This window comes from Macaca nemestrina, chromosome 7 (genome assembly GCF_043159975.1).
Source record: "Macaca nemestrina isolate mMacNem1 chromosome 7, mMacNem.hap1, whole genome shotgun sequence".
Classification (NCBI taxonomy): Eukaryota; Metazoa; Chordata; class Mammalia; order Primates; family Cercopithecidae; genus Macaca; species Macaca nemestrina.
The window spans coordinates 46,251,570-46,267,741 of NC_092131.1; the positions used below are offsets into that span (position 1 = coordinate 46,251,570).

The 16,172-nt window shown below is 38.0% G+C and overlaps 1 protein-coding gene across 1 annotated transcript in view; it reads right to left on the reverse strand.

Annotated features, from left to right (window-relative positions):
* Positions 1-426: 426 nt before the first annotated feature.
* The window catches only part of LOC105473671 (small nuclear RNA activating complex polypeptide 1), a 33,110-nt gene continuing 17,364 nt past the window's right edge, over positions 427-16,172 (reverse strand). The window contains exons 8-10 of the mRNA XM_011727587.3: positions 12,804-12,954; positions 3,220-3,312; positions 427-1,173 (exon numbers count right to left, since the gene is read on the reverse strand). Of these exons, the coding sequence (XP_011725889.1) occupies positions 1,139-1,173; positions 3,220-3,312; positions 12,804-12,954 (279 nt within the window). The 3' untranslated portion in view covers positions 427-1,138. The remainder of the gene's footprint in view (positions 1,174-3,219; positions 3,313-12,803; positions 12,955-16,172) is intronic.

The window sequence follows — 16,172 nt, forward strand, 5'->3', positions numbered from 1 at the left end:
AGGAGGATCACTTGAGCCCAGGAGTTCAAGACCAGCCTGAGCAGCACAGCAATACCCCGTCTCTATTAGGGGGAAGAAAAAAAAAACAGCTGAGCCAACAACATGATAGGGAGGTGGTCTGCTATTGGCAGCAATTCAAACAACATGGCTCAAGCAATCTCTATTAAAATGTCTGGAACGAGAAATTAACAGATAGGCATATTCATGAAGCTATAGATTTTTTTTTCTGTGACTATCAACGATTCTGTACCAGAGACACATTCTGAAATTTACATTATTCTTCTTAAACATTTTATTAGAAAGTAAAGTACTTAAATACTTAATACATTAATATTTAAGTACTTAAGTTAGTACTTAAATTAGTATTTAATACTAATTTAAGTATTAGTATTCAAGTACTTACACAATTTATTGACTAGTCATATATATAGACACACATAAATTTATTGACTAGTCATATATATAAATATGGACACACATACATATACATATTTACACATACACAAACATACACATAAACATACAGTAGACCAAAGGGAGCTTTAAAACAAGCACTAAATAATATTTAACTGCAGAATTAGAAAATACATTGTGAACTTCCTAAGTTATTAATCACATGTTATGAGAATGTAACTTTTATGTATTAAAAAATAAAACAAGGCAAAAACTTTATTGCACTTAACAATATACAAAATAGAATATACAAAATTAAAAAATCCATTATCAGACTGTAGATACAAAATGATTAGTTATTTGCATGTAATAAACATTAATATTTCAATAAAATATATTTTAAATAAAATAGGATAGTATTACCAGACTGTATTCGGACAGTATAGTATCACAAAACGTTACAGGAAATAGTAACAATCTGCAAATAACAGAATTTTTTATATTACATACTAAATACAAGTTTTATCTCCATTTATGCATATCATTAAAGAAAATGTTAAAGAATTCTTATTCTAATTTTGTGTGCTTTTATTCTAGAACTATGTATTGCAATTTCCAAGAAATAACCTACAGTTTCCCAGAAGGATTATTTTTAATACTGGCAGTCTTCCTGTTCAATACACAAAATATCATTCTTTTCTTCTGTCAGAAAACTCAAAATTAAAAACTACACCAGGCTCTTTGTTCAGTGTTTTCTCTTCTTCTTGGAGGCAGTGAACTCTAAAGACATAAAGTTTAAAAGTCAGTCAGATCGAAAAAAAAAAAAAAAACTTGACACTTAAATGATAATACCTAATTGATATCATACATTTAAACTACATAGCTATCTAACTGGCACAACACAATAAGGATGCCCTCACAGCAAAGACACAACAAAAAAATCTTAAACCTGACATATTCAAGAATTTTTTCTTCAAAATGATATAGCAGTTTAAAACATACTATCAGCCAGGAGCGGTGGCTCGTGCCTGTAATCCCAGCACTTTGAGGGGCTGAGGTGAGCGAATCATGAGGTCAGGGGATCGAGACCTTCCTGGCTAACACGGTGAAACTCCATCTTTACTAAAAAAAATACAAAAAATTAGCTGGGCGTGGTGGCGGGCACCTGTAGTCCCAGCTACTCAGCAGGCTGAGGCAGAAGAATTGCTTGAACCCAGGAGGTGGAGGCTGCAGTGAGCCAAGATTGTGCCTTGGCACTCCAGCCTGGATGACAGAGCGAGACTCCATCTCAAAAAAAAAAAAAAAAAAAACACATAACAACAATAAAAAATACTATATCCATTGAAATAGTAAGATCTCAATCTTATTGCAATATCAATCTATTAAGATAGTGGCCCTTAGCCATTCTAAATCCTAATTAATAATAAGTTACTGTGAAGTTGTTTCATATGGGTCATATGGGTACACCCTCCCTATAATTATATGAACCCAGGGTGCTAGATCTCAAAGGTATTTAGGCCAGTACTAAGAAGAAGAAAATGACTAAGATTTCAATTTCATTTCAATTAAACCTAGAAATGTAACCCAAAACACTAGTACTATACATCATTCTGGCTACTACAGGAGATTCCAGAACCAACACTCGAATAATTGTCCATCTACAAACAGCACGAACCTAAAGGTTACTGATCATTAAAAGCAAAGAAAGAAATAGAAAACACAAAAACATGAAAATTATAAAAGATGTGGCAAAAAGAAATATTCTGGCCAAGCACGGTGGCTCATGCCTGTAATCCCAGCACTTTGGGAAGCCAAGGCAAGCGGATCACTTAAGGTCAGGAGTTCAAGACCAGCCTGGCCAACATGGTGAAATCTCGTCTCTACAAAAATACAAAAATGAGCCGGGCATGATGGGGGGGGGGGCACCTGTAATCCCAGCTACTTGGGAGGCTGAGGCAGGAGAATCGCTTGAACCCGGGAGACGGTGTTTGCAGTGAGCTGAGATCATGCCATTGCACTCGAGCCTGGGTAACAAAGCAAGACTATCTCAAAAAAAAAAACCAAAAAAGAAAAAAGAAAAAAAATATTCCCTACCAGTGCAAAAGAAAAGGGAAATGGCAAAAAAAAAAAAAAAGAAAAAGAGAAAAGACAAGTAAAAAAAAAAAATTAAGATGAAAACAAATTCCTAAGCCAGGCACGGTGGCTCATGCCTATAATCCCAGCACTTTGGAAGGCCAAGGCAAGTGGATCACTTGAGCCCAGGAGTTTGAGACCAGCCTAGGCAACACAGTGTGACCCTGTCTCTACAAAAAATACAAAAATTAGCCAGACACTGGGGCATGTGCCTTCAGTCCCAGTGACTCAAGAGGCTGAGGCAGGAGGGGAGGACAGCCTGAGACGGGGAAGTTGAAGCTGTAGTAAGTCACTGTGATCAAATCACCGTACACCAGCCTGGGCAACCCAGCAAGACCCTGTCTCACGAAAAAAAATAAAGAAAACAAATTCCTGGAAGAGAGCAGCAGTCAGGATTAGAAGTACTGAAACAATGTCCAGATGAAAGCAGGTCAGAGGTCTGACAGAGACATCTCTACAAAGATGAAACTGATAGGATACCTAATGGATATCCATACCATCATTTATTGTGTTATCCTTGACTCTGAGATGTCATTAATGATATGACTAATACTGAAATTCTCTAATGGGCCAAAGATGAAAGGATCACAGGAACACACAGCAAACTGTCATGTTCCTCAAGGGTTCTAAACCTTGATGCTCTACGAATATAAGTTAGTTTACTTCACTAGTTTGACGAAATTTTATCTGTACCTGTTCCACTCAAACTTTCATTCTCTTCTTCTGTAATTACAGGCATACTCAGACTTAAAGGTTTATCTTCCTTGTGTATATTCTGCACGTTACCTAGAAATATTTAGAAAATGATTTTATATGAAAGCAAAGAATATTATACTTTTTGAGAAAACATTTTACAAAAAATGTCATTATTACAGCATAAAAATTAGACATGTAAAAACTTAAACTGTAATAGTAAGCAAAAATACACATTCTAGAATACCTATATTTTTTCAAGTACTAACATATTTTATTTATACTTTGAAAGTAGTCTCTAGTTCTTCCACTAGATAAAACAGAGAAAAAAGGAATAAAAATTAGCCAAACACAAATACCATATTTAATCTTTATCACACACAACAGGGGTTATATCTGCAGCCATCAAAGAATAATCGCATATGTTACTTCAACTTTATTAATTACAAATGCAGTTTTTGAGTTTAACAACCTTACTTTTGGATGTGAACATACTTTCTTTTCTCACCACATATGCTCTACAAGATATATTTCTCTAGTCATAATTTGCGACTGACTTTCCATTTTCAAAAACACTAGAGGTTTTCTACATCAACCTTCTGTTACCTGAAGAAATATCCCAACCAAATGTATCAGATACCATTATCATATCAAGTACCATTTAGCACAAAACTTCCATGTCCCAAAAGCAAGCCCCATAAACAGTGACTATTTTTATGCTGTTTTTCTTCGCCCAACACTTTTCTCATTTGATATATTATATCTTGCTTTTTTTTTTTTTTTTTTTTACGGAGTCTCACTCTGTCACCCAGGCTGCAGTGCAGTGGCGCAATGTCAGCTCATTGCAACCTCTGCCTCCTGGGTTCAAGCAATTCTCCTGCCTCTGCCTCCTGAGCCTGCACACTGAGAACAGAAAGATTTCACTACAATAAGTGTAACAGATACACTATTTTTTTTTTAAAAAAAAGAGAAACATAAGAACAAAACACTGCGGCATGAAGCCATTTAGTATAAACTGCCCCACACTTAAGCTATTTTTTTTTTTTTTTTTTTTTTGGAGACAGTCTCTCTCTCTGTAGCCCAGGCTGGAGTACAGTGGTACAATCTCAGCTCACTGCAACCTCCGCCTCCCAGGCTTAAATGATTCTCATGCCTCAGCCTACTGAAGAGGTGGGACTACAGGTGCATGCCACCACATTGGCCAGGCTGGTTTCAAACTCCCGACCTCAAGTGATCCACCTGCCTCAACCTCCCAAACTGCTGGGATTACAGACGTGAGCAACCGCATCTGGCTTCTTTCTTGATAGAATCATTACATTATAAAACCCAGTAACATAATCCTCATGATGGTGACCATGACTTGTCAAAAGAAAATTAAATTATGTTAAGGATATAGTGTTACAGAAAATAAGAGCATAAAATATATTTTACTTTAATATACTTATAATTACAAAAATGATAAATGTAGAACAAAGGAAACATATAAAAGAGAATGCAATACATTTGAGAAAATAGCCAAGAATAATTAAATTTTTAAAAAGTAAATTTTGGCTGGGCGTGGTGGCTCTCGCCTGTAATCCCAGCACTTTGGGAGGCCGAGGTGGGTAGATCACGAGGTCAGGACTTCGAGACCATCCTGGCCAACATGATGAAACCCTATTTCTTCTAAAAATCCAAAAATTAGCCAGGCATAGTGGCGAGTGCCTGTAATCCCAGATACTGGGGAGGCTGAGGCAGGAGAATCGCTTGAACCCAGGAGGTAGAGGTTGCAGTGAGCCGAGATCGTGCCATTATTGTGCCACTGCACTCCAGCCTGGGTGACAGAACAAGACTCTATCTCAAAAAAAGTGTTACATAAACAGTAGTTGCTATCATCTTCATCCATCATAGCACTGATATTACTGATGTCCTATCAACATGCATGTTATATTCGAGGAATGGTGAGCACATAATTGAAGCTTAAATAACATAAGCTTAAATAAATTCCATAAATATACTGAGCACCCATTTATGCATCAAACAATTATTACAGAAATTAAGTCTGGAAAGGCAGACTGGAGCGAATTCTCCCCCCAATGAAATCTTTATCATGTCATCATATTTCTCCAACATTAAGGACATGAATATCCTCCCAGGTGCTCAGACATTAAGCATTCTTGTCTCACCCCTCTCCACCAGCCTCCGTATTTGGCTCTTATGTCTGTTAGCCTTGCTTCTCTAATTCCTACAACCATGTGGCACATGCTCGTCACTCCTAAATCTGAACTACTGCAACAGCCTTCTACTTAGTGTTCCTATTTTCAGTTTGTTCCCAGCTACCTACCATTCTACTCCTAGACTGATTTTCTTTAAGAAAAACTTTGGGCATGCCACTTTCTTGCTCAAAAGTTTCAGTTGACTTCCCCTCTGCCTACCAACTGAAGTGTAAACTACTTGATTCCACATTTAAGGCCTGGTCACAATACAACCCTCAATCTATTTTTCCAGCACTTTTAACAGTTAACTCCCCAACACACCCTTTACAATCCAATCTAAATGGGCCCCTTGCTCTATACTTCCCAGCTACTTTGCCTTTTTCACACCAGCCCTTCTACTTGTCTGAGTCTATGGAATTATGTTTACCTTATTTGTAAAAAGGTCTTTGGATTTCCACTGATTAAAGTAACACACGGTTATATAAAATCCAAACATTACAGAAATTTATGGATAATTTCTCATTATACCATCCTTGAAAATTAACCACTGGTAATACTTCATACATGTCTAGATTTCTTCAGTGCTATATATTATGTTCATGTGTGTATGTGTGTATATATATATTTTTGATTTATAGAAATGAGATCATACTCTTTTTAAAAAAGCCTTTTCACTAAGAAATGTATCATGTTGTACTTTATTTTTAATCGATATATTCTGGATATACTTTCATAATATAGGGCTTTCCCTAGCTTCTTTTTTTTTTTTTGAGACAGAGTCTTGCCCTGTCACCCAGGCTGCAGAGCAGTGGCATGATCTCGGCTCACTGCAACCTCTGCCTCCTGGGTTCAAGCGATTCTCCTGCCTCAGACTCCCAAGTAGCTGGGACTATAGGCGCCCGCCACCACACCCAGCTAATTTTTGTATTTTCAGTAGAGGCAGGGTTTCACCATATTGGCCAGGCTGGTCTTGAACTCACGACCTTGTGATCCGCCCGCCTCAGCCTCCCAAAGTGCTGGGACTACAGGCGTTAGCCACCGTGCCCAGCCTCCCTAGCTTTTTAGTAACTGCAAAGTATTTATTTGTATGGACTGACAAGAATTTTATTTACCCATTATACATTTGAGTTGTTTAGTTTGCCACTTCAAAGAATCCTGCAATGAATTTCCTTTTATATTTATGATTTGTACAGAATAAATTATTAGCAATTCTAAAAGGCATGTACATTTAAAATTTTGACACGATTCTAAATTGCTCTATGAAAAGAATGTGCCAATTTACTCTCCCACTTAAACTGAGATTGTATTTCCTTACACTTTCACTATCAATGGGTATTACACCTTTAATCTTTGCTGATCAAATAATATAAAAATCATGTTTTAATTTATATATCTGTAATTATAGATGAAATTCAACTATTTCCTATATGCATTGACTTTCTGCCTGCATTTGTGATTGCCTGTTCATGTCCTAAGCTATTTTTCTACTGGGTGGTGGCCCTTTTCTTATTCATTTATAAGAGCTCTTTTAAAATTAGAAATTTTAAAAGTATCATATGTGCAAATGGATTTGTAAGATCTTTTGCCTTTTATGGAACTGAGGCTCCTCTTTTTGAAAAACTATAAAATCAAAAATACCTTTTCACTGTATGGAAATGAACTTTTGATTAATGGGAAACTACAAAGTAAGCATTTGGGTCTTTATTATTCAGGTAACTACTTCTGCTTCAGAGTATTTACAATACCTTAGCTGGATTAGTTAAGCCATGATGGAGATCTGAATTCAGATCACATTTATAATACTTTAGTCTTTCTCATGGGTAAATCCTCCCTAACAACCTGAGAAAATTCATTAACAAATCTCAGATGTACTACAGAGCCTGTACTTAAGTTAGTTTTAGAATTTACAAAACAGTTGTTTTTAGGAACTGATTAAGATATGATTAACAAAGGAAGTGATATTTCATAAATTATACCTGTCACATATTCAAGATGAAAGCTCATTTCATTTAACTTTCTTTTCCTATTTTGCTCTTGTTCGTCCTTTGTTCCTCAACCACATTAAAAAAATTTTTTTCAGGTCTTCAAGAAAGCAGCTTGGCCAGCTTATCACATTGCTATGCCTATATGAAGGCTATTAATAAAAAGTGCTTGTGAGGGTTTCTAAACCTAAATATCTTTGGTACTTCTGTTAAAGTGAACTAAATATGGCCTGAGAAGGACTCCATACTTCTATATTTGAGTCCTTATGGACAAATTGCAATCTAGCTTAATAGGTAGACAAGAGTGAAAACCCAATTTAGCAGTATATGCCTGAACAACAGCTGAGTCTTGGCCAATCCCAGCGGCGGTACTTCAACCATTCATACACTGCTGAGTCTTCAAACTGTGTTCAAACAAGGCAAATGCCGAGCCATAACCAATCCAGCTGTTCTGTATCTCACTTCCGATTTCTGTACCTCATTTCCCTTTTGTTGGCTATAAATCTTCCACCACGTGGCTGCGCTGGAGTCTCTGAATCTGCTGTGATTCTGGGGGCTGTGTGATACTCCAATAGTTCATTGCTCAATTAAACTCCTTTAAATTTAATTCAGCTGAACATTTTCTTTTCAGAAAAAAAACATTTTAATCTACCAGAAGTTAATTTTTGAAATACAACCAAACTAAACAATCTTTTCCTTATGTCCTCTCTTTTTGCTCGTGTTTGGCCATCAGTCAGGTTTATTGAAGTATTATTAACATACAATAAAATTCACCCATTTTTGCTGTACAGAGCAGTTTGGACAAATGCATGGTTGTGGAAACTACCACTGCAATGAAAATACAGATTTCTATCACCCCAAAAATTTCTCTGTGCCCCTTTGCATTCAACACCTTCCCCTACCCCTAAGTTCCTAGCAACCAAATACATATTTTCTGTCCCTAAAGATTTGCCTTTTCCAGAATGTCACATAAATAGAATCATAGAGTATATAGCCTTTTGTATCTGTCTTCTTTCACAGAGCACACTGAATTCAGATTCATCTACGTTGTTACATGTATGACAGCTCTTTTATTGCTGGATTATATTTCATTGTATGGATATGCCACAGTTTATCCAATCAGCAGTGGAAGTATTTTTAGGCTGTTTGCAGTTCTTGCAACTATGAATAAAGCCACATAAACTTTTGCATACACATTTCTGTGTGAACATTAAGTATTCATTTCTCTTGTATAAATACCAAGGAATAGTATTTCTGGGTCAGATGATAAGTACATGTTTACCTTTTAAAAACTGTTGAGTTTTCCAAAGTAACCACATCATTCTGGATTCACACCAGAAAAGTATGCAGGTTCCACTTGTTTCAAATCATCAACAGCTTTTTTCATTACAATTTTTGTTTTGTTTTGTGGGGTCTTTTTGTTGCTGTCATTCAGGGTTTAGTGGAATGTCACTGTGGTTTTAATTTACATTTCTCTAATAACTAAAGATGCAGAGCATCTTTTCATATGCTTATTTGCCATCCATATATTTTCTTTGGTGAAATGTTTTAGCCATTTCTTCATTGGGTGGACTATATATTTATTGAGTTAGACTTCTTTATATATTACTAGTTTGGATACAGGACCTTTAATCAGGGTAGTAGTTTGCAGAAATTTTCTCACAGTCTATGGCTTATCTTCTCATCTTCTTAACAGTGTCTTCTGAAGACAAAAATTGTAACTTTGAGAATGCAGATTTATCAATTTTTTCTGTTTCATGATTTGCTTGTGTTTTTTTGTGTCATGTATTTTAAAATCTTGCCCAATCCAAGAACACACACATTTTTCTCCTACATATTTTTTCACAAGTTTTATAATTTAGGTTTCAAATTTAGTCCATAATCCATTTTGATTTTTTTTTTGGATAAGATAAGGGATATTGGTCTTTAGTTCTTTCTTGCAACGTCAATAAGCTGCAAAGTATTCCCTCTTGTATTTTCTGAAAGAATCTAGATCTAGATCACTCCTTTCTTAAATGTTTGCTGAAATTTCCAGAGAAGCCTGGGAATTTAATTTCTTAGCAGTGTGAGAGGAAAATAAATCTTAGGACCCCAAAATCACTAAGCTAAAGGGAAAAATCAAGCTAGGAACTGCTTAGAGCAAACCAGCCTACCATTCTATTCAAAGTCATCCCTCTGAGGCTCACCGAAGACAAATGCATACTGATTGGTTCCTCTCCCCTATTGCTCATGTGAAAATGCAGATTCATTGAGCCAGAGTAAATTGCGTATTATTCGTATTAGGTGGAAGGCCATCAAAGACTCAAAAAATGCAATGCAACTTTTTGTCTTACCTACTTCTAACCCGGAAGCCCCCACTTGTTGCCTTACCAGACCAAACCAATGTACAACTTACATATATTGATTGATGTGTCATGTCTCCCTAAAATGTATAAAAGCAAACTGTAACCCGACCACATTGGGCGCACGCCTCAGGACTTCCTGAGGTTGTATCACAGGCACATCCTTAACCCGGGCAAAACAAACTTTCTAAATCGACTGAGACCTGTCTCAGATGTTTTGGGGTCTCAGTAGACATGACTATTCAGATTTCTTCTGTCAGCATCAGTTTTAGAAACTTGTGTCTCTTTTTTTTTTTTGAGACAGAGTTTTGCTGTTGTTGCCCAGGTTGGAGTGTAAAGGCACATCTGGGCTCACCGCAACCTCCACCTCCCGGGTTCAGGCGATTCTTCTGCCTCAGTCTCCCAAGTAGCTGGGATTGCAGGCATGCGCCACCAAGCTGGCTAATTTTGTATTTTTAGTAAAGACGGGGTTTCTCCATGTTGGCCAGGCTGGTCTCAAACTCCCGACTTCAGGTGATCCACCTGCCTCAGCCTCCCAAAGTGCTGTGATTACAAGCATGAGCCACGGCGCCTGGCCTGGAAACTTGTGTCTCTTAATAAATTTATCCATTTTATTTAAGCTATCTAACTTACTGGCATAAAATTATTTATAATTTTGCCTTGGTTACCTTTTAATCTTTGTAAGGTCTACAGTGGTAATCCTTACCTCCCTAAATTTTTGTTCCTATTTTTCAGCAAATTCTCTTTAGAATATTTTAGGCATAAAATCATTCACAAATCATGATAATTTTCTAGGCTCTCTTTCTGATGTCGTATCTCCCTTCACTCTCCTGTCTGATTACACTGACTAGCTCTTTAAGAGCAACGTTAAATAAAACTGTGATACTTCTTGCATATTACCATTGAACATGAGGCAACTTATAATCTAATACATGCGTGCACACACACACTTTTAAGATTAAAGAAATAATCTTCTATTTTATCTAGGGCAGGGGCAGGAGTTAACAAACCCCAGGACCAAATGTGACCCACCACCTGCTTTTATACAGTTTTACTGGACTACAACCACATTCAGGTGTTTTGGTATTATCTATAGATACTTTCACATTACAATGGCAGAGCTGAGTAGTTGTGACAGAAACATGGCCCACAAAACCTAAAATATTTACTACCTGGCCCTTTACAGAAACAGTTTGCTAACTCCTTGATCTAGAAGATTTTTTTTTTTAAATCAAGAATGGATGCTGGTCCCAGCACTTTGGGAGGCCGAGACGGGCGGATCACGAGGTCAGGAGATCGAGACCATCCTAGCTAACACGGTGAAACCCCGTCTCTACTAAAAAAAAAAATACAAAAAACTAGCCGGGTGTGGTGGCGGGCACCTATAGTCCCAGCTACTCGGGAGGCTGAGGCAGGAGAATGGCGTAAACCCGGGAGGCGGAGCTTGCAGTGAGCTGAGATCTGGCCACTGCACTCCAATCTGGATGACAGAACGAGACTCCGTCTCAAAAAAAAAAGAATGGATGCTGGATATTATCAAATGTCTTCTTTGGTAACTATTAAAATAAATTCACATTTTCCCCTTTAACCTATTGATGTGGTAAATCATATTAATAGATTCTGAATGCATCCTGAAATAAGTGTACTCAGTTAAGGTGTTTTTGTGTCTAGGATTATTTTTGATACATATGACTTAGGATTTTTTCAGTAATACTCATGAGTGTAGTCTAACAATTTTCTTCACAATATCCTTCAGCATTGTGAAAGGAAGTAGAAAAATTTCCTTTTGAACTATTTCTCGATCATACTTAACAAATATGGTATCTCCTCTGAATTCTCAGTGCACTTCAAGCTACTGTTATAGTACTTAATCATATCTGGGACATATTAAAGGTATTTAACTTCAATTCTCCTTCCACTGCTTCAATAAAGGGGGAAAAAATGCTAAAAGGCTGTTAACTTATCTTCATATATTCCTGCAGTAGTTAGGAGTGAATTTCGTGTTAGTATTAAATATTTACTAATGTTTCTAATGATCTTTTTCTCACCCCAAGTAAACCTGTTAATCAAATTCCAAATTTATGTAGGGTACATATATATTATTCATACAATTTTTTAAAAAAACAAACTATTGCTGGGTGCAGGGGCTCACGCCTGTAATCCCAGCACTTTGGGAGGTCGAGGCCAGTGAATCATGAGATCAGGAGTTCAAGACCAGCCTGGCCAACATAGTGAAACCCCGTCTCTACTAAAAATACAAAAAAAAAAAAAATTACCCAGGTGTGGAGGTGGGTGCCTGTAGTCTCAGCTACTTGGGAAGCTGAGACAGCAAAATCACTTGAACCTGGGAGGCGGAGGTTGCAATGAGCTGAGATTGTGCCATTGCACTCCAGCGTAGGCAACAAGAGCAAAACTGCATCTCAAAAAAAAAAAAAAAAAAAAAAATGCACTGGATAATTCTAGACTGATTTCATAACTATCTAGCTATTAATTATCACTTTAGACAAGTTATTTAATCTCTATAGGCCTAAATTTCTTTCTTTTTGTTTTTTGTTTTGTTTTGAGACAGTCTTGCTCTGTCACCTACGCTGGACTGAAGTGCATGATCTCAGCTCACTGCAACCTCCACCTTCCAGGTTCAAGCAATTCTCGTGCCTCAGCCTGCCAAGTAGCTGGGATTACAGGCGTGCACTACCATGCCCAGCTTTTATATTTTTAGTAGAGACGGGGTTTCACCATGTTGGCTAGGCTGGACTCGAACTCCTGACCTCAAGTGATCCACCCACTTAGGCCTCCCAAAGTGCTGGGATTACAGGCATGAGCCACAGCACCTGGCCAGGTCAAAATTTCATCACCTATAAAATGACACATTTGATATGATTCCTAGGGTCCCTTTCCAGCAATAAGTTTCCAAGAATCTAACAATTTATTTTTAATATTAAATCTCACAAAAATGTTCTCAAACAAGTATCTAATCCTTCTTAACAACGAAATAAAGATGAGGCAAAGTTGTAAATAAAACCCATTCTCCTTTGTTGAGTCTTAGTAAGACTTTAAAAAATTACCTTTGTTTCTGAAAGACATCTTCCTTCCTGCTGGTTTCAATCTTTCTTTCTTCTCTTTTTTCCTAGTTGCTTTGACTTGCCCTTGACCAGATGCAGAATCACAGTCAGAAGAGTCAAGTTTGACTTGACGATGCCTTCTTGATTTGGATGCCTTAAGAGTTACAATCCAATTAACCAATAAATTATAAAATGAATACAAATGACAGGTAATTCAGAGGAAGACAAAATGTACAATCAAAGATGAGGAAAGATTTACAGAAATATCTGTCATAAAGTACTTTACTATTACCCCTGGCTGGTTTACTATAATATAACTACCTGTGTCATGTAAATAGTCTATTCTTTTTATAACATGAAGTTTCCTGCAGCTGTCACCACTATCTGCTCACATGGGCTTTAAATGAAGTTGTTCTATTATCTGGCATGGTTGGGCAACAAAGGTGTAGAGGCATCTTCTAATAAACTTACTTCCCGTAGGCACTACCATGTGTTCCAAGTAGAAGTACTTCATGCTTGGCTCCAGGTTTGGCCATGTGGCCCAGATCTGGCCACAATGAGTTTAACATCCCCATGGCCAGGGTAATTTGTTGGGAGTGGGGAGGCAAGTAGGCGGGGTATGTGGTATGTATCATGGCTAATGAAATGTTATTTTGGAATTGTTTAACTATTAGGAAGGAAAGATTCTTTCTTGCCTTGGAAGCTAAAACTGGGAACATGCAAGGCTGAAGCTGTCAGGAAAATAGCACTTGACGGCAGTGAAAATGGAGGGCCAGTCTTAATGATATCTTTGTCTGAGACACAGATATCTTTAGCCGATCCTGGCTATGGATTTGTTTTGTTATATCAGTAGGTGAATTCCCTTACTTGCTTAAGCAAAGAATTTTTGGTTAATGTTGTATATGCAATACAGGTATTAACAATTCTTTTTTCTTTTCTTTTTTTTATTTTTATTTTTTATTTTTGAGATGGAGTCTTGCTCTGTAGCCCAGGATGGAGTGCGGTGGCACGATCTCAGCTCACTGCAAGCTCCACCTCCTGCGTTCATGCCATTCTCCCGCCTCAGCCTCCCGAGTAGCTGGGACTACAGGCACCCACCACCATGCCTGGCTAATTTTTTGTATTTTTAGTAGAGACATGGTTTCACCGTGTTGGCCAGGATGGTCTCAAGCTCCTGACCTCGTGATCAGCCCACCTTGGCCTCCCAAAGTGCTGGGATTACAGGCCTGAGCCACCGCGTCCGACCAACAACTCTTAAAAAGCAACCACGTATAGTTGTCTCTCAGTATCCATGGAGGATTAGTTCCAGGACTTCCTTCGGATACCAAAATCCAGAGATGCTCAAATTCCTGATGTAAAATTGTGTAGTATTTGCATATAACCTATGCACTTCCCTCCCATATACTTTCAATCATCTCTAGATTACTTATAATATACCTAATATTATGAAAGTGATTGTCATATTATTCAGGGAATACAACAGCAAGGAAAAAAGTGTGTCCATATTTGGTACAGATGCATTTTTTTGTTCAAATATTTTCAATCCACAATTGGTTGAATCCATAGACGCAGAAACCATAGATACACTACGGTAACCAAAACAGCATTGTACTGGTACAAAAACAGACACATAGACCAATGGAACAGGACAGAGAACTCAGAAATAAAGCCACACACCTACAACCACCTGATGTTTGACAAAGTTGATAACAAAAATTGACAAGTGAGACCTAATTAAACTACAGAGCTTCTGTAAAACAAAAGAAACAACAGAGTAAACAGACAACCTACAGAATGGGAGAAAATAGTCACAAACTTGGCATTCAATGAAGGTCTAATATTCAGAATCTATAAGAAAATTAAACAATTCAACAAACAAAAAAACCACCTCATTAAAAAATGGGCAAAGGGCTGGGCACAGTGGCTCACATCTGTAATCCTAGCACTTTGGAAGGCTGAGGTGGGACTGAAAAAACAGGCAGGTGCATTGAAAATCTATAGAGAATAGTGTCTCATTCCTCAAACTCAGAGCTAGGCAACTGACTTTCTCCTATACAAAACAGAAGGCCTGCTGCTCTCTGAAGAGGCTAAACGAGAAAGGCTGTGGGCTCAAAGGAAACTGGTGTAGGTGAGGAAGGAGATGAGGACTCTTACTGAAAACAGAGGGGCTGAGTGAAACCTGCATAAGGAATGGTGAGCCTCATGTCTGATTCTCTCTGTAGGCTCCCAAAACACTGGCAGCTGGGCTTATTGCCCACCCTCCTCCCCTAGACAAGGAAGTGAAAGATTGTTCTTTAAATAACTAGATCCAAGACAAAGAAATCTAGAGGTTAGATAAGCTCTTGATCTCCTCTTGATCACCCTTAAATATGAAAAGACATCTGAGGATCTTCAATCATATTTTTTTTTTGAGATGGAGTCTCGCTCTGTCGCCCAGGCTGGAGTGCAGTGGCGCGATCTCGGCTCACTGCAAGCTCCGCCTCCCAGGTTCACGCCATTCTCCTGTCTCAGCCTCCCCGAGTAGCTGGGACTACAGGCGCCCGCCACGGCGCCCGGCTAATTTTTTGTATTTTCAGTAGAGACGGGGCTTCACTGAGTTAGCCAGGCTGGTCTTGATCTCCTGACCTCGTGATCCACCCGCCTCAGCCTCCCAAAGTGCTGGGATTACAGGTGTGAGCCACCGCGCCCAGCCTTCTTCAATCATTTAGCCAACAAAATGGGCCAGGTGCAGTGGCTCACGCCTGTAATCCCAGCACTTTGGGAGGCCGAGGCAGGTGGATCACCTGAGGTCGGGAGTTCAAGACCAGCCTGGCCAACATGGAGAAACCCCGTCTCTACTAAAAATACAAAATTAGCCAGGTGTGGTGGCACATGCCTATGATCCCAGCTACTCAAGAGGCTGAGGCAGGAGACTCACTTGAACCTGGGAGGCAGAGGTTGCGGGGAGCCAAAATCACACCATTGCACTCCAGCCTGGGCAATAAGAGCAAAACTCCACCTCAAAAAAAAAAAAAAAAAAGTCAACAAAGTGAAAGAGTTCAAACAAATAGAAAAAAAAGAACTCACAGGAAATGGGAGGAACCATCAAAAAAACTGTAGTTAATATCCTTAAAGAGAAAAAGTTATTGCATCCTGTGAAAAAGAAAAATACATTTAAAAAAAACAAAACAAGAAGCATTCAGAGAACAAAAAAAATTATTGGTAATGAAAAAATATCAGGGGAAATTTTTTTTAAATCAATATAATGGTTCAGAAGATAAAGCCTAAGAAATCTCCCTGAAAATAGAAAATGAGACAGAAACTAAAAATAGAAGAGAAAAATAAGAAAAGTTGAAGAAGAGAAAAGATGCAGCAAAGAACATTTGTATCGAA